Below are 25,032 nucleotides of genomic sequence, written 5' to 3' on the forward strand. Positions count from 1 at the left end.
CGGATCTCCTCTGTCTGGCTTACCCCCAATTCACATCCATCTTACGGTGACACCCGCCCCGGGCATTTGGCGAGAATCAATACCTGATCTGCCATGATTTGAAAGCTGTCTTGCTTCAAGGTCCTGGAACCGAGTGTGCTCCGCCCTATAGGGGTGTGACTGCACTCGGGTGTCAGCTCCCCCGAGCGCTGTGTGTGCGTTAGCAAATCAGCTATGACACTACTTTGCTTTCAGCTCGAATCGCAGCCCGCGATTTATGCCCAGATTTGAACTGTGCCGATCGCTGCTTGTGTCTCCTCTCTCGGTTTTGAATATCTTATTATTCCTGTCTTGTCTTAAGTCGCGTTGGATTTGATATTATCTCATTGTCTGCACAATTTTGCGTCCTATCCCGTTATACGATCGATTTCAGTACAAACGGAACAGATATTGAACTTTATCAAATGAAATTTATATACCATAAAGGGTGCCATTGCAGGGTAAAAGAACTGTAATTTAGTAGTGTTTAAAGTGTGTGTTATTATGTTTGCGGATGTCCCCAATTGTTCAAAAAATAAATGGCTGAAGAATGACTGGCTCATGACGTTTATATGGGCTAATATTTCCATCAACCAGCCAATGGTCGAGTTAACTCGACCACATCTTCCTTGGTCTAGTGGTGATGATTTCCGCTTGTCATTAATACCGATAAGCGCGGGAGACCGGGGTTCGATTCCCCGAGGGAGAGATTTCTTTTTGCCTTCTTTTGGTCCAAGCTGGTATCATTTCTTTTTTTTTTTAAAGTTATTGAGATAGTAAATCTCTATCTGCAGTGCAAATGTTGTTCTTTGAACACATGGATACATGGATTTCGTCAATGTTCAGGAATATATATTTCGAAGGCAAGAACGAAAAAACCAGAAGTGACCATATTATCAGCAAAATAATATGAATTAAACATGGGAATAATTTCTATTTATATAGAACCGACGCAAAATTGATTTTGACCATTAATGCTGACTTATTATAGAGGCCCAAACTTCCATGGAACCCGAGGTCGGGAAGGAATAACCATATTTTCAGTAACGGGGCAGGAAAAAAGACACATCCCGATTGACATTTTATGCTGGCAGAAGTGTGCGAAGTGAGAGTGAGAGACCAATGGGCTCGTGCTTTGGCCACGGGAGCCTAGATGAGGCTAAGTGTGCGATCTTTATTTAAGGGATCGCGTCTGCCCCTTTTGACTCCTAGCCCGACAATCCGCTACACCATGGATTTCTTGTCTTCTCTTCGTAGAGCAATGCCTGGATCGTTCGAGGACAATGGATTCCTCGACCAGGAAGAGCCCCTTCCTCCGCTCCACGTGGCAGTTGATGCGGAAGATGTGGACCTGGTGCGCCAATTAGCTGCCACTGCGGACCCTGTCGATCTGGCTGCGGCTCTCTGTCGATCTTGCGAATATGGTAAAATCACCAGCACCCACGCTCTGCTCGAGAGCGGCCGATGTGATGCCAACACGCCTGTGAATGGAGACACACCTTTATTCTTGGCCGCGAAAAAGGTCCAGTTAGCCGTAGTCAAATTTCTGCTTCAGCATGGGGCCGATGTCACGATCAAATCCAAGAACAAGCGGTCTGGAGACAAACCCCCAGCTTTTACCCCCCTCCACGGAGTGGTGGACAGTCTGGCTCCCTACCAAAAGGTGGAAGATCTGACCCGCTACGAAGAGCTGATGCAGGTGCTGCTGGATGCTGGGTGCGACATCAATGCGCAGGATGCCAATGGACATACCGCGCTGCTGCTTTCAGTACACAAGGAGACTGTCCTTGCTCCATTTCTCTTGCAGCATGGAGCGGACCCGAACATCGCAGAGTACCGGGGAGGCACGTCTATGCATTTCCTCCACCACCCCTTGGACCACCCAGAGTTGTTCAAGGGCCTTATGGCGGGTGGAGGCCGCCTGGATATTATTCGAGATGGAAATGGTCAAACCCCGCTGCATGCCTATGCGTCTAAGTGTCAACTGGGCGATCTCTCGCTGTTCCAGCCCTTTGTGTCGGATTGGACGATCACTGACGGCAAGGGCAACACGCTTCTTCATACCGCCGCCGCGAAACATCGTTGTGGGAGCGACACTATAGTGGAATTGCTGAAGCTTGGAATTGATCCCAACCAGAGGAACCATGAAGGGCAACAGGCTATCCACTTGGTGGAGGGCTCGGAGCAAAACATCCAGGATGTGTTGGACATTCTTTGCGCAGCTGGTGCAGATCTCGAGGCTAGAGACTATCGCGGATGTACGCTTCTCACCAAGGCCATGCATGGCAACCCACAGTGGAATTGTCGCGAGCTTCTTCCCTACCTAATCAGCCGTGGAGCCAACATCAACGCGCAGGATTATAAAGGCAACGGGGTACTATCTTATCTGATCAAACCATACCATTTCCGATCCGAGTACTTGGAATTTCTACTGTCTCTTGGAGCAGACCCAAACATGGTAAATTACGAAGGAGACACGCTCATGCATCATCTCGCGGCCAATTTTGCTACCATCGACCAAGATACGGCTCTTTTAGCCATGATTCAACTTGTCAAAATGGGCAACTCCCCCACGATTCCCAATTTCCGTGGTCGGACACCTCTGCATCTGTTGTGCAGCCAATCTTCAGATAATTTGTTCGCGGCTACCGCACAGGGAGGCAAGTGTGCTATCGACCTACTTCTAGATGTGGGTTTCGGTATCGCTCTAAATATGAGTGATCACCAGGGAATTCGACCTATCCACCTTGCTGCTACGGTTTCGGAGCACCTGGTCGGTAAATTACTCGCTCGGGGCGCTGATGCTACATTTTCAACAAAGGATGGCCGCAATCTGTTGCATATTGCGTCAGCCGCGCGCCAAAGTAACTCTGTTGGACTAATCTTGGACCACTGCGACACCAAGAAGCTGGATATAATGCTCAATGCACGCTCGAAAGACGGGAGAACGCCACTGCATGTGGCCTGCCGCTCTGGAAGACTGGAGACAGTTAATCTTCTCCTTGCATATGGAGCAGATGTCAACGTCGAGGACAAGCAAAACCGTACCCCTCTAGATGCATGCGCCGAGTCCATCGCGGAAGACCAGCTTTGGCAGGGGGCTGACGACCAAGAAAACATAATGAACACGTACTCCGCGGCAGGGATTTTGGCAGAAGATAACCATCGGCCGACACAGCCCACATCGAAGATGGAAACGAAGCACCACAAGACCAAAGGCTTGGGGTGGAAAGGAGAAATCACATCTGAAAGTTCAACAATCGGAATTGGACGAATCGTACGAGCATTGGCATCCCATGGAGCCTTGGCATATGAAAAGAAATTTGGCACCGGTCCTATGTACTACGCGGTTGAAGAAGGAAATGAGGAAATGACCGTGGAGTTGGACAGGTTATCACGAGAAATGAGCCTTCAGATTCAAGGTCACCACAGCATGACTGAATACTATCTGCTGCGCTCTCAGCGCCTCCCAGACATCCTCCAAGAACGATTCAAGGAATACATCTCTGAACATAATGTGCTCCCAATGATCTTGCTCGGCAACCACGAGGAGGTTGCACAGGCGGTGGAGAAAATCGCCTCCGTTATTGAGGATAGATCCTGCATGCCGGCGGTTATGACCTCTCTCGCGAGATGGGGATTTCCAGAGCTATTTGGGCGAATCGGCAGTGCGATATCAGGCAACTGGATCAACGGCGATGGCACAAATTTTCGGGACCAAAGGCTGACGCCGCCTCTTCTGACGGCTGCTCAGCGAGTCCTTCCTAACTTGGATGTTATTCGGGTCATGGTCGAGACGTTCAACACAGATGTTAACATCAGATTTGAAGAAGATATGGTTGATAAACCCCAAATAAGCTACCAGACAAGGATGGCACTGAACCGACATTACAAACCTGGTGATACGATCCTCCATCAACTGGCCCATGGTACGCACTGGTGGTACAAAGGAGCCATTCGGTACCTCCTGGAACATGGTGCTGACCCCAACGCCCAAAACAAACAGGGCAAGACGCCTTTATGCAATGCAGTTTCACGGGGGGAGCTGGGGGGTCACCACCAGCTCGAAATCACGAGAATATTGCTGGAGGGCGGCGCCGACCCTAACATAGCTGCAACGTGTGGTTATACCCCGCTGGCCATGTCGGCGCACGACACCGAGTTGTTCCAATTACTGATCGACCATGGAGCATATCCCTCTCAGGACCACCCCATGGAACTCTTCGCTGCGTTGTCCAGTTTCAACAAAGACGTGGCCTCCGCTCTCTTAGAAATGGATTTGAACTGCAACACGACGGTGTTATCCAATGCGCAGCCACATTGGCACACTCACCGTGTCCAAAGGGTCCCGGCAAACCACGGGCTCAAGCTGAGCCCTCTTCTTTACATCTCAATGCTACCATTTAACGAAGCCAACTGCCGCGACCACGCCTGCAGGATGATTGAATTTCTCCTAGAACGCGGGACAGATCCCTTCCTGCCTTGCGACAAGAACCAAGTGATTCTACACGAAATTTTCGCCAGCGGAGGAATCATCCAACCATGGCTAGATATGCCCGATCTTGACATAGAACGACGCGACCCCGCAGGAAGAACGCTGCTGCTGGCAGCGGCGAACTCTACGACTGGAACCCACTCGTATGCCTGCACACTTACGGCATACCCATTCCGAAGCGGGGACCTTGCACCAGCGTCCTGGAAGGAGGGTGACCCTACGCGTGCAATGGCCCTGTATCAACGGGGAGCGGATTTGAGTGCAGTAGATGACGAGAGAAACAATGTATTGCATTATCTGGCTGATTTTGACTGCTTTAATGATCACTTCGCGTCGGTTGAGGTTCGACGGACTCTGAAATTGTTCGTGGATAAAGCCCCCGAGTTGGTACACCAGACCAATGTGCATGGGCAGACGCCTTGGTCGATAGCGGCGGACAAGCATCTCGTGGAGCTCATGGAGATCTTGCGGACAAATAATGTGCGCGCGGAATGATAGTCGATGAATGGCATTCATTCGAAATATACGAGACCATCAATTCAAAACTGGTTATACAAGATGGTTTGGATATGTTGCCATACAGTCTCTCCAATGGGATGTGATATGGGAATAGCATACGTCATACACATTCTATCATAATATAATCTTAAGTTACTGATTTCGGGTATATTTTCCAAGGCACTCTTAGCGCGCATTTGCAAGGAGTCTCTGTGTATTTCATTATATAGTTAGAGGGTACATATATGGATTATCATAAAATCTAGAAGAGATACGAGCTTCAAAACTTGACTATACACAAGTTCTTTGATGCAAAGAAATCCTATTTTATATGTCAATGCTGGAGCAAATGATCCACATGTTCAATATATTTCCCTGAATAGAGAGTATCCTCTAGAACTGCGAAAGATCCCCGGAACACACAATGTCCGGGTGCCAGGGATATCCGGAAGTCCAAGCTCTAGCCTATGACGTCAACCCCCACACTTTGTCAACACGGGGTTTCGCGCTAGTCCGACGTCCACATGTCCGCAACCCAGATAGTAAGCAATAGCTTCTCTCTACTTGAACTTTCACAACTGATGAATATGAGTGGCTCATTTCCGGGACACTTGGACGATGAGAGCTATGATCACACCCAAACCCCAGAGGAGATTGGCCCCCTCCAGTCACTGAGCCCGAGACCGCTACCCAACACTCAATGGAAGGCATCATCGCGGATAGTAGATGAGACACTTGCCCAGGGTCTGTCTAATGAACATTTATGGATGCTGATCCGCCGATTTGACAAGGTTAGTGTGGTCTCCACCTCCAGTGTCGAGAATAAGCGCTGACATGTGACCAGCAAATCTACCATGTGAAAGCGGTTCATGATACCGCTGCTCTGAACTTGGATCTGAATCGCACCGAAAATGAGCAGTTTCCGCCCGAAAAGCTGCGCATGACGCTTGAGAGATTTTATACCTCTGTGGTTGTCGGAGTGACAGAGCTTTTCCGCCATATCACTCGCCTGAGATCATGGAAGGAACCGGCGAGAACAACAATGTTTTGCGCAGTATGTAGATCACGAACATTCCGGCTTTCTACAGAATGTTAATAATTTATAGGGCTATTTTGTTGCTTGGGCGGTGGACCTCTTGGTTCCAACTATTTGCGGCCTTGTCGTAGCCTTGATAATGGTTCCGCCTGTTCGGCTGGTACTATTCCCTGATTTGGCAAAGACAGAAGGCTCAAATGGAAGCAGTTCTACAGAGGGACAAGTTCAATCCGAGGATAGCCTCACTGGTGCCCCGGAAACCCACAAGGGTGAAGCCGCTGAACAAGAAGCCAAAAATCTGGTTGACAGCTTTGCCACTATTGCCATGGAAAGTGCAGCGGCAAAATATGGTCAAGCAGTTACAGAGGACGCCCCCGATAGACCTGCGCTTATTGAAGGCTTAGAAGCCGCCGAGGCTGCAGCCGGAACCCCGACGGGCGATTCCCCTGAAGACAAGACTAAGAAGCCCATGAAAAAGAAGGTAGCACACGCGACCGATAATATCATGCGTATTCTGAGTGATATCACTGATATCTACGAGAAATTTGCCAAGTGAGTCCATTCCAGAAAGATATATGAACACGCAATATTGACGATATAACAGCATCCTTTCTCCAACACCTCCGTTCTTTTTGGTCACATCTAGACTCCGCCTTGCGAGCATTTTTACCCTGGTGTCTGTTATTGTACCTTTCACATCGAGTTATTGGATCATCAAGATTGTGGGCTTCGCACTTGGACTGGGCTTCTTCGGGGACCCAGTATTCGCCTACACCCTTGATCTGCTGAACGCAAAAGTCCCAAACTGGAAAGATCATCTCGATTTGCAGAAGTATGATAACACTCGTTTTTTTAGCCTTTTAATGCCTTGTTAACCCGATATACAGGACACTTTTGGCTGGCGTTCCCACAAATGCACAGCTCACTTTGACCCTGCTCCGAATTGGCGAGATCAATTCTGCGCCACTACCACCCGCCCCCTCCCATGATGATGACGAGCCGGTTTGGCCCATCCGCCGCAAAAAGTCACAGGCAGCGAGCTCTACAGACCTCAGTACGCAGGGATCATCTGTAGACCTCCAGTCGACGAACTCGACCACATCGCTTCCGGAAACAAAGGTGCCGAAGAAGAAATTTGTATTCAAGCTCTTCAGATTCTTCCGCCGCACAATTGCTACGGCAATTAAGGGTCATATTGCCTTTGACCGAGCCATGGCCATTGCAGGGTCAGCACATACCAAGAATCTGATTGGAATGCTGCAAAATGGACACTTTGCTGCCGCTGCAACACAGTTCGGGCCCTTGAAGTTCGATGCGAAGTTCGAACGCAAAAGAGGCGCGGCGGTTATTGACTCGTCAAAGGAGCCTCCGATCTTATATTTCACCACATATGCATCCGCCGGACTGGATGATCTACGCATCGAAAGTAGGAAGAAGGGCTCTGTTCTGTTTCAGATTCCTGTCACCGAAATCAAAGAGCTGAAGAAGACAGAGGGACTCGGATGGAAGGGAAAATTAATTGTTGAATTGACAGCTGGGAGCAAGGAGGCTGCAGATGGGCTGGTTGTCAGCGGTGCTGAGCTGGGCCAATCTTACCATCTCACTGGCATGAGGTCAAGAAATCAACTGTTCAATCGGTTGATTGCTATTGATGCACAGTTCTGGGAAAGTCGTTGATACCTAGGTATTTAGCCCTATTATATTGAATCTGGTCTATTTGTACTACTAAATATAAGCCTATGCAGATTGACAAACACTATGTGCAGCTCCATAGGATTCTGGAATGAAACCTCAGGCACCAGAGTAGCAAAGTCACCTTAAATATGACGTCACTACCATATATCCCATCCCAGCAGATATGGCCGAGTAGAATGCTCCCGCGATATTCTCACTAATCTGGGTGCATGAAGCCTTTAAAGGCTAAAATACATCTCACACTCTAGAGCACGAGCAATCCAGCAAGTCTTGCCACTGTTAGCAAGTCTTGCCACTGTTTCTACCAACTTTGTCAAACAAACTGTGATGAACATTGTCGCCAAATATTGCCCCACATGCATGGCCGTTTTTTCATCTATGAAATCATGAGATTATGCAGCTTTTCTCAGAGTGCTATCAGAAAAAATAAACTAATGTCATTGGAAAGAGAGGGAGTTTTGGAATTTGTTCGTTATCTGAGTAGAAGAGACACTATTTATTATAGGAACTTCGGCAATTGCTGCCCTTGTAATACAGCTAGAAACTCGTCTCGGTCTATGATCCATTCCGATATAGATTAGCACAATAAAAAGAGTTAAGCATTAGTTCAAAAAGGGGAGAGGCCGACTAACCTTTGCTTGTTTGAAATGAGATTGACACGGTACCCTCTTTGTTTTTGATATTAGAGGTCTTAGGACTCCGAGCCATAACATTCATCATGTCTAGTGTCGTACCACGCAAGTATGGAAGACGCGGAAAGATGACCCGGCTATTCTCTTTTGAGGAATCGATGAACTCTGACGGAACAGTCATGGTAAGCCACTTGTCTGGCACGGAGTCGTCCCACCGTGCTGCAAGTTGGAAAGTCGTTCCCCGACGCCATAGTTGGATATCAGCGTTACCCTTGCCGGACATTTGGAACCCAAAGAGGGTATTGCCTTTTGTTGATAGGGAGTGGATACGCCGAGAGTAGAGGAGTTCGTACAGAGGAGAGAGGGAGCTGAGGAATGAGCGGGCTTCAAGGTCATTGCCAAACTCGATGGTTATTTGGCTGAATTTCTTATCACAATAGGAGAACATGACAGGGCTTTCTGGATGATAGAGCTGATCGACGTGAGTTGAGAGGTAGTCTGTGCAGTAGGCGCGCGGGAAATGGATGCTGAACGAGGAGTGATCGTATGAATAGTCGGCATCACGATAAATATAGTACAGGTCTGAATATCGCCATGATGCACGGGTCCGGAATAATAGTACAGCTTTGTATTGCTTGTGCTCAGTGCCAGCATCAACCACGTTGTAGATGAGACCGGAGCCACTAGACCACGACCAGGAAAACTCCGGACGCAAGTTCATTTCTAGGACGGCTTTTTCAAAATATTCCGCCTCGTGATGTGAGCTGAATTGTAGACCGACACCGATATTTGGAGCAGTGTTATCGTACACGTAGGAATGCAAGGTATTGTAATTCCCATCGGTCTTATCAGATCGTGCCTGACATGTGTCAGACCACTGTAAGAGCACCTGGAGGGACATTTTCCCTCGGTTGATCTGAACTACACTAAGAGGCATAAAAAGCTCCATAGTCCCCGGGGACTTCTCAGCAGCGGAGGACGTGATCACCATGCGCCGGATAGACCGCCAGGCTTCCCCGAAAGACCGTTCCAGAATGCGCACCTCGCAGGATTTCACCACGACAGATGGGTTCATTGATTTCATGGTCGGCGTGTTCAACTGCTCGAATATATCAACTGAGGCCTTGAAAATAACGCTCTCCGTAAATTCGGTTGCATCGACGGGCTCTCTCTGCCATACGGCGTCAAAGTAAGCTTTTGGAATATTGATGAATTGTGCGAGATCCCCATCAAATTGAAAAGAGATCGAAATGCTCATATTCTCAAATTTGAATGGCACAGGTTCTGAGACTCGAGCGCTAGGGAAGCCGGTCAAAGCAGCATTTGATAAGTAAACAAGGGGCGGTAGATCATCCAGTACAACTAGCATCATCGGTTAACTCCATGAGAGGGCATTGTGAGAATCATCACTTACAGTCCCGTTCAAGACACAAAGTGCCACTTTGGTTGCAAAAAACTATTTTGGGTTCGCTTTCACCTTCTCGTGTTACCAACAAGAGCATGTAGGGAGTGCCCTTGGCGCGCACGCGGGACCTTTTGCCCCCGATGCTGGCGTTGACAAAGGTGCGGTATAGGACCTTTTCATGCTCGCTACCTGCATCCTCTAGATCGACGGCAATCCAGCGCAGATTATCTAAGCCAAGGTCTAGATCAATGCCGCCATCCCATATTTCCTCCGGCTGCATGGACTCCCAAATGGCATGGTTTTGGGCGTGTAAAGTCGACGGTTCGGGGATGTCGATGGAGGTATATTGGGAAAGCTCTTCGTTGATACCCTATATCGAATTAGTCACAGTTTGGAGCAAACAATAAGAAGGCACCGACTTCAGAAAGCTCGAGAATTGACTTGCGATCCTCATCAACCAAAATACCAGAAGAAACATCTTCCTCTAGAGCAATATCGTACAGAATGTATGAAGCCTTGAGGAGATCAAGATAAGCTTGGTGACTCGTTGATCTTGATTCCATGGAGGGACTCAGACTACTACGGGCACTGACATAGCTATGTCTGTTGCAATTTGCTAAAGTTGCGCGCGCCTTGCCAAGTCGTTAGTAGTTATTGTATCCCGTTAGTTTTAGACGGAGAGCTCACTTTTAACAACCACCAAGTCGCCACGCGAAGCCAGTCTCTTGTGATTAGCCTCGTGATCTGCAACCCTTCATTCACTGATGCCTCGAATATTTTTAACGTTTCTGCAGTTGGTCTGTGTAGTTGGTTCTGCGGCTCAAAACGTATTGGCCTTGGGATATGCTCCTGGTGTCGCACATCACGAACATGTTGCATAGCCGACGTCACGGCCTCGATAACCTGAGGATTACCATAGCCAGCATCTGAGTAGGATCGACTGTGATGTACAACTTGTTTCTCCGTCAAGTCGGGGTCATTCGCCCATATTCCACCATCGATTGCCCGACCGTCAATGAAGCCGCCAAAGAGAAGCTGCTCACTGCGCATTCGCCTATGATTTATTCGGGCCTGAGGTAGGAATGGTGAGGTACTCAAGGATAACCAAGAAGTCCGCGAGTTAACGTCGAGGAGCGAATCATCGGATTCAGTTATCGCCGATTCGGAGGATATGGATGCATGTCTGACCTTGCTGCTGCTCCCCATAGAGCTCCTATTATTAGCCAGCTCCGCCATTCTGGAACGAACCTCCTTGATTATATTGATTTCGCACTCTTCTTCGTTGTTAGCTGGTAGTTCCACCACGCCTAGGCCTGGGCTCATCGGTGAGACAACGGAGTCTGTATCCCGAACAGGTGACGCCTCTGTGCTGAGAACAATCTGTTTATCCTCTTCGATCGCCAGAACCATTCTTTTTTCTATACGAACAAGCGAGTCACTAAAACAATTAGACCATGAGCCATGAAATTGGAACAAGTAAAGCACACTCACTTCCCCATAGAATTTATACATAGGCTCAGATTGCAAGCGTGCACCATGATATTAGATCTGATATCCTCAATCTGATTTCGTTGCGCCGCCCATCTAATCTTTTGCCAGAAGCCATTGCAATCACCAGTCTCAAAGCTTTTGAACGGGTTAAGGAGTTCTTTCAATCGCTGTAGCGTCGCGAGACAAGTACCGAGCGATCGTTCTAATGTCTGTTTGCGATCCTTATCCATCTTCTCGAAGAAGGATGCATTGGAACACAACTTGTCACCGAAGGTGCACAAAATGCCATGTAACGAGCCCAGCTCAGTTATCAGCTTCTGGAATCCTTCGGGAGCGCCCTTCGCGAGGAGATGGCATTGGTTGTATACATCCCGTGTCACCTTGGCGAGGGCGGAGATATCGAGAACCCCGAGACTTGGAGGCATTTTTTACGACAAAATGTACCGCCAATGAGACTAAATAGTTTGAGAGAGCACGAACAAGAAGCTGTGAGAGGAGCAATCTTCTCCACAGTCATGATCCGCGGCTTTAGGTAAACGGAATGCCGTTCAACGGGTCCGAATGAGGTGGGCAGTAAAATATAACAAACTGTTGCCCAGAGACAAGCCGAAGAACGCTTAGCTACCACTGTAATGGCAGCGAAAGAGGAATTTTCGAGGGATAAACCGCCAAGTGTTCCGAGCCAATACGGAGATCGGGGTTGATCCCACTATTTGAGCACCCAACCACAAGTACTTTTTTTTTCCCAGTGAGCCATTCACACGGTATGTACATTGAGCGGCTGTATCAGTGGTATGAATGGATATGGTGGAGAATGCAGACGGTCTTTCCAAAACACATGTTCCTTTGATAACGCGCCACTAGGCCGTGTGTGCTGCAGGCAAACAAAGAAGTGTAGAAAATGTGGCGTTAGTAATTACAAGCCAAACGGGAACTATACAGCGATAGATAGCCTAGAGAATTATAAGATTTCCTAGATTTGTGTTTTCCATCATGGGTTGGACGTAAAGTTGAACGCGTAGAGACTGTTTACTTATTCTCCTGTCGAGGTAGTTCAAGTGAATTCGAACATTGCAATATACGGTGAGCTGTAAGGGTGCAAGGGGGCTACTGAGCTTTCAAGTGACAAGTGGCACAAGCGAACCCTCAAATGATATATATCATAAACTACAGAGTACATACTTCGTACTCATAGAACAAAGGTTGCACTTCGCGACCCACTTATGCCTGAGGCGTCAACTTTTGATCGTCGCATCAGCCCCTAAATTTTCATTTTGTTTCTTACCAGACACTTCATCCATCAATTAATTCAAAGCATGAAACACATTTAAAAAGTGTTATTTCCACCAGACATCTACAAGATCGCCCTTCATAGACCCCCGCGATCTCCAACTAATCAAATCCACCATGGCGTCCACCGCGTCCTTCAGTTTGGACGCGCCGACAGTCCTCTGTATCGTATTCTCACTTTCTATGATGCCAATTGCCCAACTCCTGAGCAAGAAACTTGTTCCAGCCCATAGGACACGCGATCGCATCCTCTTCTTCTGGCACGCCTATGATGCCCTCACCCACATCTTCATCGAAGGCTCCTGGCTCTTTGAATGCTTCTTCAGCTACATCACTGTCGCTGAAAATCATAACGTGGAGCCCTTCTTCCTCAACGACCCAACTCGTATCTATGGTCCAGCCTACGGGACTAGACCCAGCTCGCGTCTGTGGCAGGAATATGCAAAGGCTGACCGCCGCTGGGCTGTCGCCGATTTGACCGTCCTCTCGCTGGAGTTATTGACCGTCTTCCTCGGTGGCCCGGCTGCGATATACATCTGTTATCTGCTGTGCCGGTCGTCGAATGAGAAGATCAGTGCCAAGTCACGTGGTGGGGTTAAGGCGAAGTTGTGGCTGGTTTCAACCATGCTTGCTACGGCGGAGTTGTACGGTGGATTTATGACCTTTGCGCCGGAGTGGCTGACGGGAAGCACCCAACTGGCTACCGAGGATCCGGTTTACCTTTGGCTGTACTTGTTCTTCTTCAACACCCTCTGGGTCTTTATTCCTCTGTGGGTGTTGTGGGAGGCGGCGAAAGAGCTACGCGGTGCCTTTGTGGCAGCGGAGCCTCAGAATGAGAGGAAGACACAGTGAGCTCGGTCTGAGTATGGGTGTTATTGGAACACCTAGATGAACTTGTGCCTGAGGTTCTCTTTCTTTTTTTCGCCGGAAATCTTGATTTGTTGATATCCATCAGGTACAAAATAAAGCTGGCAAAATGTCGCCACGTTTGTCAAGGATTGTGATAGGGATAGATCGATTGCAATAAAATCTTCAATTGTCTCTCTCAAGCATAACTCGGCTTCCAAGGTTATCATCGATACTTGAATGTCCTACTCCAACTCTTAGCGTAGTTATTTTGTTGCCTTATCTTCGCTATACTGGAATAGGAATTTCATAACAGTCGACGGGAGCACGAGAAATCCCATCGGATTTTACGCAATGGGTACCGCAGTCTCGTACTCGAAGACAGGACTCGCTTTGATGGAGCTACTATCGCCTAAGTCCGAGAGCATTTCGAAGACTTCATGGATAACGAGCCCAGAGCTCTTAACCAGTTCCGCTGGTGTCTGATTATCGATGATGGGGGCTTTGAGATCATTTATCAGCTTCCCCGAGCTTACTGCGACAGATACAACAGAGGAAAATGGCGCCTGGGTAACAGTTGTTGAACCCAAATACGAGCTAGTTACTCAATACGAGGGCATGCGCATCCATCTCAGCCGAATTTGCCGGCTCGCGCGTTTGGGAGACGTGGTGCCGATGTCTGAAATGTGTACCATTTCTGAAGGTATTTCCTGGTACAATGGCTTCTGAAAGAGCCGGGCACTATACGGAATGGCCTCATGGGGTTTGAATGGACGCTATTTATCTATATCCTAAACCTGATATTCGTACTGGAGAAGCCTTGTTCTTGAATGATTGGCTTTTTTATTGCTCCGACGCTACGTTATCCATGCATGAATGTATTTTCCTCAAATTGACCCGTATCTATCAGAGACCTATGTACCCACCTTCTTGTGTCGACTTATCTAAATCATCCTCGATAATTCATGTTATATAGGGTATTATAATGAAATCCCACTAGCATAAGTTCCAAGTGTAGGCTAAGCCGAGGCAAACTGCTTCTTCAGCTCTTCATTCTGATCACCATCACTTTCTCTTTATTGACGTGCGTCCTGTAGTCAGGAGCCCTGTCTCCTCAGATGAACCTCTACCTCTCTTTCATGCTCGAATAGTCCTGTATATTATTAGTAATGGTGGAATCTCAGCCAGATTGAAGAGTTGCTCGGGAACCTTGACAGAACCGCCAGCAAGGATTTGTACTTCCATCATCGAATTCCTTCTTGGATTGCTTATGGTCGGGAGTCTCTTTGATTACAGTCTGAGAGAGTTGTGTGAAGTTGTTCTCATGTGCAATTTTAAAATACAGTCACTGGTCTTATCCAAAAAGCCAGACCGAATGAGTGCTTTGTCGAGATGTATAATGTCATGCGATGTTTACTATCAATCTCTGTGGCCAACTAGGCAGAATTTCGACGATGTAAGCAATCGTGATGGCGACTAAGCGACTGGTGTATTTATGGAATAGGTGGTGCAGACATTTTTAGTCCATTCTCCTGCACCTTCCATCAACCACACACACAACCAACCGCCTTTTGCTTCATCTAATCCGGCTTTTCTTTTTTCTTCCATCGCCTCAACAAATCCCATCCCACAAACATGGCATTTTGTTTACCCATCGCTCTTCTCCCACTCATTTATCCAGCCCCTCCTACCCCAAAGACGGAGTTCCAGAATCTCCCCGCAGAAATCAAGCTTCTCATCGTTGACCAGCTTGATCATGACACCTTGGCCCTGAGCCGCGTGGCTGCCTGTAATAGGGAGCTATATGACATGGCAATGCCTGCGTTATATGCCCATGTCTCTTTGGGGGCTCCGCCTCATTACCGGATTTGGCCTGGTTTGGCATGGCCCGCTGATCGTCGTTCTGTGCGATGCCTCTATTCCATGAATTACTTGCAATTTCTTATGTTGAATATGCAGATCGAACGCTTTCTTCTTACGGTCCTCCGCAAACCCCACCTTGCCCGACTTGTCAAGTCCCTGGATTTGACTGACCTATACGACCTTTGCGACGCCCATAGGCAGATTAGTACCCAACCATTGAGAACACAGCTCACTCTTGCACCTCTCAGTCCAGAAGACCATCGAATAATCAGGATTGCTGGCATGAAATTACCATTGAAATCAACAGTCAGGGACTCGATGCACAGAGCCCTTGAGCCCAATGTACCGCGGTCAGACGCGTTACTAGCTGTTCTTCTGGGATATCTGCCTTCCCTAGAACGTCTTGAGATTCCGATGGAGAGTGATGACCCACCACGCGATCCTGCCACCACAGACTGGAGCCTGATTGAACGCGTTTTGATCTGTATCGCCGGTATACGTTCGCGACACAACACTGGGAATGAAAACGCCGCTACACTGTCTAAGCTCACTTACCTAAAAGCTGAAGTGGACGGAACCTTCCCCTCCGCTGACGTTGACTGGCTTATGGTGCTTCTTCGAATTCCCACGTTGACCCATGTATTCGGCACCAAATGGACTAACCAACCAGAATGGTGGAGGCCTGTACATCGCGAAGTCCCTCGCCTCGTTCACCTTGAACTTCGTGATTGCACTTTTGATGCCAATAACCTTCGAAGTCTCCTGAAATTACCACAAAAGTTGGAAACATTCATCTACGAACGGGGGTGGACAAAGAGGAAAGACTGGATCTTGAAATCTGCAGACCTCAGCCAAGCGCTTCAATACCCGTCTCAGACCCTGGCCTATCTTGAACTGTCATTCAATCGAAGTGCCCGAAAGGTATACGCAGACTTGTATCTTCAACCTCTCAACCTAACGGGGCTTCGTCATTTGAAGAGATTGCGAATATCAGCCGGATATCTTGTCCAGACCCAAGCAAAGATGTCAGATTTCGAAGGTCGCTACTGGATGTTATTTGACCAGCACGGGGCATACAACAGTGCAGAGCCTTTGTACAAGCTACTTCCCCAGTCACTTGAGGAGCTGCACGTCTTCCAATTTAACGATGGGCTCGATCTTATCCTCGTGTGTAAAAAGCTATGCGAAAGTCTCCATGGTAGAGCAGTGTCTACTCTACTGGAGGATCACCAATTTCAACACCTCAAGGATATCAAACTCGAGGCCCCCTTTGAGGACAAAGGCGTGTTCTTATTCCACACACTCTCCGAAGTCACAAACCGGGCTGGAGTGAAGTTGACAACAATTGAAAACTCCGCCGATCACGTCAAATCCTGGTTTACCGGGGATACAATAGTAGCATGTGCAGACAAAAAGATTGACTGGGGTTTTGACGGCGAGATTCAGTGGGCACATCCATTCACTCGGCGAGGGGAGGTGAATTACGACCTCAATTAAATGCTTGAGTCTGAGGCCGGGGGAATTTCACCCGGGATAAGTGGATATTGAAAGGAGAGGCAAAGGGTGAATACTGGTTTCCCTTTCCATGTATGTAGCGAGTACAGCAATGAAGAAATTGTCGGAGTAATCCGTATTGTGAAATGTAGTCCAATCAATGGTATTCAACTCTCTGTATTTCTGTATCCACTATTCTGGCAATTTATACTATTCCAATTACAAAAGAAAGATTAATGCATACTTGGGATTAATCAATCCTCCGGTATGCTGGCGTGACTGCGTCGACAGAAATTGACTGCCTTATGGCCTGATCACGGACCACATGATCGACATGACGTAATCCCTCCGCATGAGGTCGACCTCGGCTTTGATCCAAGAGATCACGTTCGTAGCTTGAGAATCTTCCCACTGTCTGTATTATTATGATTGTGAATTATCTTTAAACTATACCACTCATGCCTACATTCTAGTTGAAACAGATATCAGAGGTTGAGGGGCTCGATCCGCAGAATAACAAACATCAATTCTCTAGAACTGGATTATTTTTGAACTCCAGCACCAGATTTCGAATACGCCCGAGCAGAGCCATGGCTGAATACAAGCTATCCTATGAGTCCCAACTGGTGTGTGGTGTAAACCAGCTCGCTTTGTTCTATCTCCTTACACATCCCCATCGACATTGACATCCATATCCCTACACTGCATCAGACCATACTAACATGCTCACGCAATCAAGGACGTATACCACCCCTCCTACCGCTATGAAGCCCATGACCCACGCGATTGGGAATCTGCCGCTCTCCGTGGACCAGCCCTCCCAGCTCTAGGGAATGCAACTGCCGGCGCAGTGGGCGCAGCCATCTCCAATGTTGTCGTCTATCCCCTCAATGTTATCGTCGCCCGCCTACAGACCCAGAAACAGAAAAACAGCAGCTCGAAGGAGAAACCTGACGACCAGAATGATGACGAAGGGTATACAAGCGTGGTGGATGCTGCCCGCAAGATATATGCACAGCAAGGAGCCGCTGGCTTCTACCCTGGTCTGGCGCAAGATACGTGGAAGACCGTCGCGGATTCATTCCTTTTCTTCCTTGCATACAGCGCTATCCGCCAGAAGAGGATAGTCGCACATGTAGGTGTAGAGCGAGCCGCCAAGAGCAAAAATATAGTCCTTCCGATAATTGACGAACTTGCCGTCGGTATCTTGGCTGGCTCGTTTGCTAAGTTATTCACCACGCCGCTGTCGAATATCGTCGCGCGCAAGCAAACATCTGCGGCACACAGGGCTGGGAATACGAAGAACATGTCAACAAGTGATATCGCAGCTCGCATCCGCGCTGAGAAGGGTATTCTAGGCTTTTGGTCCGGATACTCGGCCACCCTGATACTCACCCTGAATCCGTCTCTCACATTCTTCCTCAATGAATTCCTAAAACGGGCCCTCCTACCACGCTCAAAGCGCGACAAACCGCCTCCCGCTTTGACCTTCCTGTTGGCGGCTCTGAGCAAAGTCGCTGCCTCGTCAATCACATATCCCTTCTCCCTCGCAAAAACCAGAGCTCAGGTAATGAGCTCGGACTCGAAGTCTAAGTGTGGAACTGGACAGAAGGGTCAGACCTCCCTTTTCGCCTCTCTCACCCCCGAAATACTTTCTACAGTCGCCACCATCGCCCGCACGGATGGTATACCAGGGCTCTACGCCGGCCTTCAGGGTGAAGTGCTAAAAGGATTTTTCTCGCACGGCTTTACAATGCTCGCAAAAGACGCCGTGTACGCTTTTATAGTCAAGAGCTACTATCTCCTTCTGATGCTGAGACGTCGCTATCCCACGCCCGATGAACTTATTCAGCGTGCCCGCGAACAGGCGGAGGAGTATACAGAGATCGCACGGGCAGGAGCGCGTGACCTAGCAGAGAGGACGAGGGAAGGCGCCGAGGAGCTACTAGACACTCATTCCGGCGGCAACGCTATTGATATGTCATCAAACTCTGCAGGTGCTGCTGATGCTGCCAGAAGTGCGAATAATGTGAAGGGTCCTGCTCCTTCGGTTTCTGATGAAATTAATGAGACGGCTGAGCTGGTTGGTGATTACGTTGAAGATGAAGCGGCCGAGTGGAAAAGCCTTTATCATTGGTTTTGGACGAAGGATCATGGCACACATCGGGATTGATTTAAGGGTTAAAAGATAGTGGTGTTTATATATTTATGCATTCATGTTACGATCCCTTGTTTTGCCATTAAAGTACATAATAGCATTTGAGATATACGTGAGGAACATGTACCTTCGCATTGGTACCTCTGACTAATTTATCAGTGTCCGCTGACTCCTCTCCGCTACACCTAATTGGGACCCCGGGATTACCATATAAGGGCTAGCCACCGATAGCGCTTGCCCCAAGGCAACATTGGCGTTTATATTGGAAGCGCATTGGTTAACACCTAAGGATTATCCAGCTTATATTTTCTATAAAGTTGTCGATGATTCCCAGGTATATTCAGACACCAATTTCTGATTTTACAATATGACAACCCAAGTCCTCGGACGACTTTCCAAGTCCAGCCGGCTCGTCTACCGAGCTGCAGAGAACTCCGAAGAGGACATTGCATTCTTGCACGACCAAATTATCAACGATGAGACTATTCAAACAATGAGCACTGGGCGTCTTCCACGCCCGTCTCACAAGAAGTCTGCAGAGGAGTTCATCAAAAGTATCCAAGAATCCCTGCTAGGAGTGATTATATGTCTTCCTCAAAATTCCCCCGACTCAGAGACGGAATGCTCGACTGAGACTCAAACCTTGAACCCACCTCAAAATTCCAAGCCAGTCCCAATTGGCCATATCAGCCTCTTCAGCTTGACTGGATCGAGTTACTCCCATCATCGCAATGCAATGATAGGAATTTCACTTGTGGACGGGTATCGGGGAAAAGGATACGGCGGAGAAGCTATTAATTGGGCACTGGACTGGGGATTTCAGCATGCTGGACTGCATAGAATCACCATAGGTGGATTTTCGTTCAACCATAATGCGTTGAAACTTTACAGGAAGCTTGGATTTGTGGATGAAGGTCGCGAACGTGAGGCGCTATACCATCGCCGGGCTTGGCATGATATTGTCAATTTGTCTATGCTGGAGCATGAGTGGGAGGTGTTGAGAGGGATAGTTCCGGCTCAACCGGATCGCACTCCTTCTCTCCCTGAAGCGTCCGATCAATGACTGCTCAGCTTAAGCTACGCTGTTGACAGCCTTATTACGGCCTTATTGGTCTACGTTAATTGAACCAGTGTCTATTTATGACAATATTAGCCTGACCTTCAACACGGAGGGGCTTGGAGGTACCTAGGTTGGGGATGTGACCTCGGGGTCCCATTTTCATGGTTGGAGGATAGTCATGCAATTTGCCGCAGGAGAAGGCCAACCTCCAGCGGGGATTTATCCTTTCCGGTAACCACAAGGCATGTATCAGTTTGGAAACAGTCACAGACATCAAAGTTTTGTAGGTTGGCGTGACCATTTGAATGATTCAATCTTTTTTCCAGCCTCAATGCTCAATGATAGCCCATATTTTCTCGTTATACACACGTTGAATAGAGGGGAAGTATGTGTTGGAACCAGTGTATGTATATAATGACGACTATTCAGTAGAGGAACGGAAAAGTCAACATCATTATAAAACAAAGCAATCTGAAATAATACTATACATAGAAGGATTGCTGTTGAGACCAGCTCAGAGCTATGGCGGTACCGCAACACGAAGATGTGTATCAACCAAGTCAAACCAGATGCCCTGATATCCAGACTCCCTCGATGCCCTGGCCACCTTCACAAATACCTGAAGCCGCGATGCACTTGCGCTTTGGACGGTGAATGAGGTGGCCAAGCGATCTAGCAAAACTTCCCCGGGCCCATTTATCTCAAGCATGGCCATCGTCAAAGGAAGCACCACAGGCAACGCGCTAGATTCCTTTAAATTGACTGCTGACTTGGCAAAGAATGCCAATTCAGAAAATATCCCATTTGCAAGTTTCCCCCCTGCCTCGTCCTCGACTCCTAGCGGATATCGGAGCCGGTGGATGATCAATAAACCAGCCAGACGATACACATTTGCTTGTGTGACCATTGATAAAACTGCATTCTGGCCGTAGCTGTCAAATAGTCCAGTGGGGGTTTGGGGTCGCCAACGTCGGATTGATTCTTCTATTCCATCCAGTCGGTCATGAATGGCCGAGTATGATTCAGATCCGGTAGCAGGGTTTTCTATTTTCAAGGCGTTGCTACACTCGCATATGTCGTAGAAATGAGGGAGAAGTGTTGCACAAAGACCGAGATAGCGGTCGACGATGACGCGACGCTGAAGATCGAGTCGTATTATAGGGATCTCACGGTGCACTAAACACTCGACCGTGTCGATCAAAATCGGTGTCATGGTTATTGTGTCCATGATAGGCGTTGTCACCAACCTGGGAAGCCATGGTTTGGCCGAGATGAGGGCGCTCCGCATGATAGAGTGAGCGGTACTGGAGTAGGGTGCCGTGAGTACATTGAACACGTACATAGTCTGTCCCAGGAAGAGAACACAAGCTGCGTCGTAGTCGTGTGAGATTTTCACACTTCGCAGACGTTGTAATCCCTTTGCTGCCTTGTACATATCGGGCTCGCCCCGCCGTACAACGAGGGTATTTTGGTAATTTGACATCAGTCCTAGGAATGCCAGGTATCCTTCAGTCACAATCGGACCGGATAGTTGCAAAATAACGTAAACAGCCTTCTGAGATGTTGGAATAAAACTATCTCCTAGCATGAACGGTAAATGTATGACTGAGAATTGTTCCACGTCCATAACGGTGCGCAACGCATCTGACATCGTTTGGAAATTGGTCGGGGCGCCGAGTAATTTCTCTGGGGATAATATCACGACATCGGTTTCTGGTGTCCAAGCTTCATCGGCTATTGGAGGTGAGCTTGAAGATGAGCGTTGACTAGATGGTGAAGACGATGCATCGCTCTCGCTTTCCTTGGACTTGGGGCGATGTTGCAACATGTCACTGGAAACCCGTAAGCCCCCATGTGGGAAGGTGGTGACAGAAGATCGTTGTCTCATCCGCTTAATCCGACGGGCGGTGGAGCTAATCTTCAGACGACTACATCTGATGCATGTTGGACTAGCGCCTGCAGCTGCCGTACATTCCTCCTCTTTACTCCAGTTGCAGTGGTCGCAGGCCTTTGGCGACATCATTCTAGCGCGAATGCGCAAGTGGAAATGACAAGAAATTACCGAGTAGTTTTGTAGTAGTCCGCTTGTCGATTTGATGTCAGAGTTGTTGTTATGAATTCGAGTCAGATCGGCCGATTTCCCCGCTCTCCCCAGGATTTCCCCATAGCCGAGGATAGATCGACGCATGGACTTCCTTTTCAAGTAATGAAATCAGATCTTCAAGTTCCAGGGTGTTTTTGATTTGAGAGGTTATTTCGTCATTTTAAATGCCTACTCATTTCATCGACGAAAAAGAACTGGTTGTGTTGCGCAGTGAATCACACCCTCAGTCAAGGGAAGCGCAGACATAAACACATGCCGAACCACGCGATCAGGGCACAGCTTTTGAAACAATACCAGAGATTCCTGATCTCGCCGAATGTCGCCGAACTGTGGAAGAATAAGCCCCCCATTGACGAAATAAAAGTTCACATAGTTACTCACCGGGTCATCATAAGACAAGACCCCGAAGATCTTGGGGGTTCGGCTCGTCTACTATGTGTACCTCAAAAGGGCGTCCCTTTACATCGACTGACTGTCCCAGAATATCCCTGATCTCTTCGTAAACTTCCACCCATGGCCTTGGTATACTAGAATGGGGTCACGAGGGGGCGACAACTCCAGGTCGGACAAAGTTGACTTCAGCATCAACATGCACATCAGTAACATTCAGATCATTTATGCCCGGGAACCAGATGATCTTCTCAACGCCCAAGAGACGGCGTAGCTCTGCTTCGATTGCAGCTTTTTAAAAAACCGGGTTTCGATTTTCGTTGACAATGCTGCTTTCGGTGGCCAGAAGTGTGCCTTGACCATTCACAACTAGCGCACCCCCTTCTAAACAAATGTGTGATTCCACTAGAGTCACCGGAGACGGGGAGATATCGGACCAGAAAACTTCCGTTTACTTCGATTTATTCCGGCATCATCACAGGCTAATCAAGGCCATCTGAAGCCCGTTCATGGCGGCCAATATCATGTTTTCTTCCCCATTCACTAAAATGGAAGTTGATTGCAAAACGTTCCTTGATGACTTTACCAACGCCACGTACATATACATGGCCTACATCGCGAACCTAGAGGTGGTTCGTGGGGAATGAAATGCTAACGATATTCGAGATCTCGCTCGGGTATCTTGTGATAGCTTGGCTAACCATTGACTTTGCCTTATGTACATCTTCCGGTCGCGTATATGGTCAAACTGGCTCATAGGTGGAAATGATAGAGGCTAAGTTGGCTACGTCGACGCATGCGCTTTCGTAGTACGCTGAGGCGATGGAGGCTTGGGATGGGAATCCGAGAATGGTCGCTGCATGACGGGCTGTCTCATGGGGCAGGAAAAATATGCTGGCTTTTACTGAAGATAAAGCCATATTTGCAACGACTGGATTACCAACGAACATTCTACACCAGAGGCTGGGTTGGGTCCCTGTGAAGAATTTAAGTTGCGGGACTAGTCTCCGCCCGTTGACTTTACTTACCTCTTGGAATAGCATTGGCAGCATAAATAGCCACTCTACTACCTAAACTACTCTGATCATTTCCTACAAGTTAACTACAATGAAATAAAACCATATGACTGATAGCAGACGTGATATTGAACTCCATGGAGTGAAACCGAAAGTCTATCAGCAGCTAGCTATCAGGACACCGATAGTCCATGACTCAAAATAAAAGACAATCCCAATCTCGGACACAAAAAAAAAATCCCAAAGAAATTCCTTAAAACCCCGTAACCGTAAAAATCAAAGGCCATCACACCGTAGCGCATTAAGTAAAGCCATCGACCACCATATGATCCCACACAGTGGGTAGCAAGATCGGTCAAGGCCATTCATGTCGTGAGGCAAATTTAACCACCGAAACCGTAGAGGGTACGGCCCTGGCGCTTGAGGGCGTAGACGACGTCAAGGGAAGTGACGGTCTTCCGCTTAGCGTGCTCAGTGTATGTGACAGCGTCACGGATGACAGACTCAAGGAAGGACTTGAGCACACCGCGGGTCTCCTCGTAGATCATGGCGGAGATACGCTTAACACCGCCACGACGAGCGAGACGACGGATGGCGGGCTTGGTGATACCCTGGATGTTGTCGCGCAAGATCTTGCGGTGGCGCTTGGCGCCGCCCTTGCCGAGACCCTTTCCGCCTTTTCCGCCTGTTTGGATTTGTTAGTTTTGGTTCGGTATTTGCGTGAAGTATTAGGACATAGTATTGGGGATGGGAGTATAAAATAAGACAGGATGATGTGTAGGGGAGTATAGGGAGGTGAGGGTGGTTGGAGGTTGTGTTAAGATGTGTCAGGGTGGATGGCTTTTCCTAATTAGGAAAGGCGGGATGCAGTTTATGCCTGAGGCATACATCATGTGCCAACAGGAACATCATCAGTTCCTTATTTTGGGAACTTCATCCCGCCACGGCGACAACAAAAAGATAGGGGTATAGTGACAACAAGATATCATAAAACAGTAATACTTACGTCCAGACATAGTTTCAGATATGAAGAATTAAAAGTACTTGAGATGTAGATGGATCGACGACTGTGTTGACGATAAACGATGAAAAACACGCGTTTGATGGGTTGGCGTTGAGAATAGGAGGGGGAAAAAATAGGAGAATGACTAAATGGAGGGGGAAGACAGTTTAAATAAGGAGGCCGATTACGCGTGATCCGGGAAGTCAGTATTTTAGGTAAGCGAGAGGGATTTACTCATTCTGCAATGCGGCGGTGATTGGCGGGCGGCGGGGAAAGAAAAAGAGCGTTATGAAGGGCCGGTTTCCAGCGCATCTACCAGGCATTGCCGAGCCCGCATTTTCCAGCGCGGAACGACATTGATACTGGTCACGTGGTGATAAGATAGGAAAACGGAGCTAGCCAAACATGGAAGTATACCCCAAGACTCCACTCAAATGCATGTGAACTTCTATCTTTCCATCTTTATCTACTCCGTAGCCTATCAACGCGTGACTAGCATTTTTGTTGAGTACTGGGGGTAATGAGTTATAGTTTAGAA

The 25,032-nt window shown here is 48.1% G+C and overlaps 11 protein-coding genes across 11 annotated transcripts; 6 read left to right on the plus strand and 5 right to left on the minus strand.

Annotated features, from left to right (window-relative positions):
• Nucleotides 1-1,279: 1,279 nt before the first annotated feature.
• Nucleotides 1,280-5,008, plus strand: N7447_001470 (ankyrin repeat domain-containing protein; the record flags this gene model as incomplete). The annotated part of the gene is made up of 1 exon (XM_057225746.1): nucleotides 1,280-5,008. One exon carries the CDS (start codon nucleotides 1,280-1,282, stop codon nucleotides 5,006-5,008), a length of 3,729 nt encoding a protein of 1,242 aa, XP_057089762.1.
• Nucleotides 5,009-5,592: 584 nt separating this feature from the next.
• Nucleotides 5,593-7,724, plus strand: N7447_001471 (uncharacterized protein; the record flags this gene model as incomplete). Its single annotated transcript, XM_057225747.1, has 5 exons — nucleotides 5,593-5,802; nucleotides 5,856-6,065; nucleotides 6,118-6,599; nucleotides 6,652-6,879; nucleotides 6,935-7,724. The coding sequence occupies 5 exons, from the start codon at nucleotides 5,593-5,595 to the stop codon at nucleotides 7,722-7,724; spliced, it is 1,920 nt and encodes a 639-aa protein (XP_057089763.1).
• Nucleotides 7,725-8,241: 517 nt separating this feature from the next.
• Nucleotides 8,242-11,695, minus strand: N7447_001472 (uncharacterized protein; the record flags this gene model as incomplete). The annotated part of the gene is made up of 6 exons (XM_057225748.1): nucleotides 8,242-8,297; nucleotides 8,375-9,736; nucleotides 9,789-10,149; nucleotides 10,199-10,411; nucleotides 10,467-11,217; nucleotides 11,271-11,695. 6 exons carry the CDS (start codon nucleotides 11,693-11,695, stop codon nucleotides 8,242-8,244), a joined length of 3,168 nt encoding a protein of 1,055 aa, XP_057089764.1.
• Nucleotides 11,696-12,677: 982 nt separating this feature from the next.
• N7447_001473 (EXPERA domain-containing protein) lies at nucleotides 12,678-13,412 on the plus strand (the record flags this gene model as incomplete). Its single annotated transcript, XM_057225749.1, has 1 exon — nucleotides 12,678-13,412. One exon carries the CDS (start codon nucleotides 12,678-12,680, stop codon nucleotides 13,410-13,412), a length of 735 nt encoding a protein of 244 aa, XP_057089765.1.
• Nucleotides 13,413-15,041: 1,629 nt separating this feature from the next.
• On the plus strand, nucleotides 15,042-16,766 carry N7447_001474 (uncharacterized protein; the record flags this gene model as incomplete). The annotated part of the gene is made up of 1 exon (XM_057225750.1): nucleotides 15,042-16,766. One exon carries the CDS (start codon nucleotides 15,042-15,044, stop codon nucleotides 16,764-16,766), a length of 1,725 nt encoding a protein of 574 aa, XP_057089766.1.
• A 587-nt stretch (nucleotides 16,767-17,353) lies between these two features.
• N7447_001475 (putative mitochondrial carrier protein) lies at nucleotides 17,354-18,936 on the plus strand (the record flags this gene model as incomplete). The annotated part of the gene is made up of 2 exons (XM_057225751.1): nucleotides 17,354-17,389; nucleotides 17,503-18,936. The coding sequence occupies 2 exons, from the start codon at nucleotides 17,354-17,356 to the stop codon at nucleotides 18,934-18,936; spliced, it is 1,470 nt and encodes a 489-aa protein (XP_057089767.1).
• A 352-nt stretch (nucleotides 18,937-19,288) lies between these two features.
• On the plus strand, nucleotides 19,289-19,984 carry N7447_001476 (GNAT family N-acetyltransferase; the record flags this gene model as incomplete). The annotated part of the gene is made up of 1 exon (XM_057225752.1): nucleotides 19,289-19,984. One exon carries the CDS (start codon nucleotides 19,289-19,291, stop codon nucleotides 19,982-19,984), a length of 696 nt encoding a protein of 231 aa, XP_057089768.1.
• A 517-nt stretch (nucleotides 19,985-20,501) lies between these two features.
• Nucleotides 20,502-22,004, minus strand: N7447_001477 (uncharacterized protein; the record flags this gene model as incomplete). The annotated part of the gene is made up of 1 exon (XM_057225753.1): nucleotides 20,502-22,004. The coding sequence occupies one exon, from the start codon at nucleotides 22,002-22,004 to the stop codon at nucleotides 20,502-20,504; it is 1,503 nt and encodes a 500-aa protein (XP_057089769.1).
• Nucleotides 22,005-22,262: 258 nt separating this feature from the next.
• On the minus strand, nucleotides 22,263-23,082 carry N7447_001478 (Peptidyl-arginine deiminase Porphyromonas-type; the record flags this gene model as incomplete). Its single annotated transcript, XM_057225754.1, is given in 5 exon segments — nucleotides 22,263-22,514; nucleotides 22,528-22,612; nucleotides 22,628-22,766; nucleotides 22,780-22,919; nucleotides 22,955-23,082. 5 exon segments carry the CDS (start codon nucleotides 23,080-23,082, stop codon nucleotides 22,263-22,265), a joined length of 744 nt encoding a protein of 247 aa, XP_057089770.1.
• A 3-nt stretch (nucleotides 23,083-23,085) lies between these two features.
• N7447_001479 (Peptidyl-arginine deiminase Porphyromonas-type) lies at nucleotides 23,086-23,395 on the minus strand (the record flags this gene model as incomplete). The annotated part of the gene is made up of 2 exons (XM_057225755.1): nucleotides 23,086-23,223; nucleotides 23,264-23,395. The coding sequence occupies 2 exons, from the start codon at nucleotides 23,393-23,395 to the stop codon at nucleotides 23,086-23,088; spliced, it is 270 nt and encodes an 89-aa protein (XP_057089771.1).
• A 479-nt stretch (nucleotides 23,396-23,874) lies between these two features.
• On the minus strand, nucleotides 23,875-24,507 carry N7447_001480 (histone H4; the record flags this gene model as incomplete). The annotated part of the gene is made up of 2 exons (XM_057225756.1): nucleotides 23,875-24,176; nucleotides 24,498-24,507. The coding sequence occupies 2 exons, from the start codon at nucleotides 24,505-24,507 to the stop codon at nucleotides 23,875-23,877; spliced, it is 312 nt and encodes a 103-aa protein (XP_057089772.1).
• Between the last annotated feature and the right edge of the window lie 525 nt (nucleotides 24,508-25,032).

The sequence above is a fragment of the Penicillium robsamsonii genome (assembly GCF_028829455.1).
Source record: "Penicillium robsamsonii strain IBT 29466 chromosome Unknown utg000001l_segment0_segment0, whole genome shotgun sequence".
Taxonomy (NCBI): domain Eukaryota; kingdom Fungi; phylum Ascomycota; class Eurotiomycetes; order Eurotiales; family Aspergillaceae; genus Penicillium; species Penicillium robsamsonii.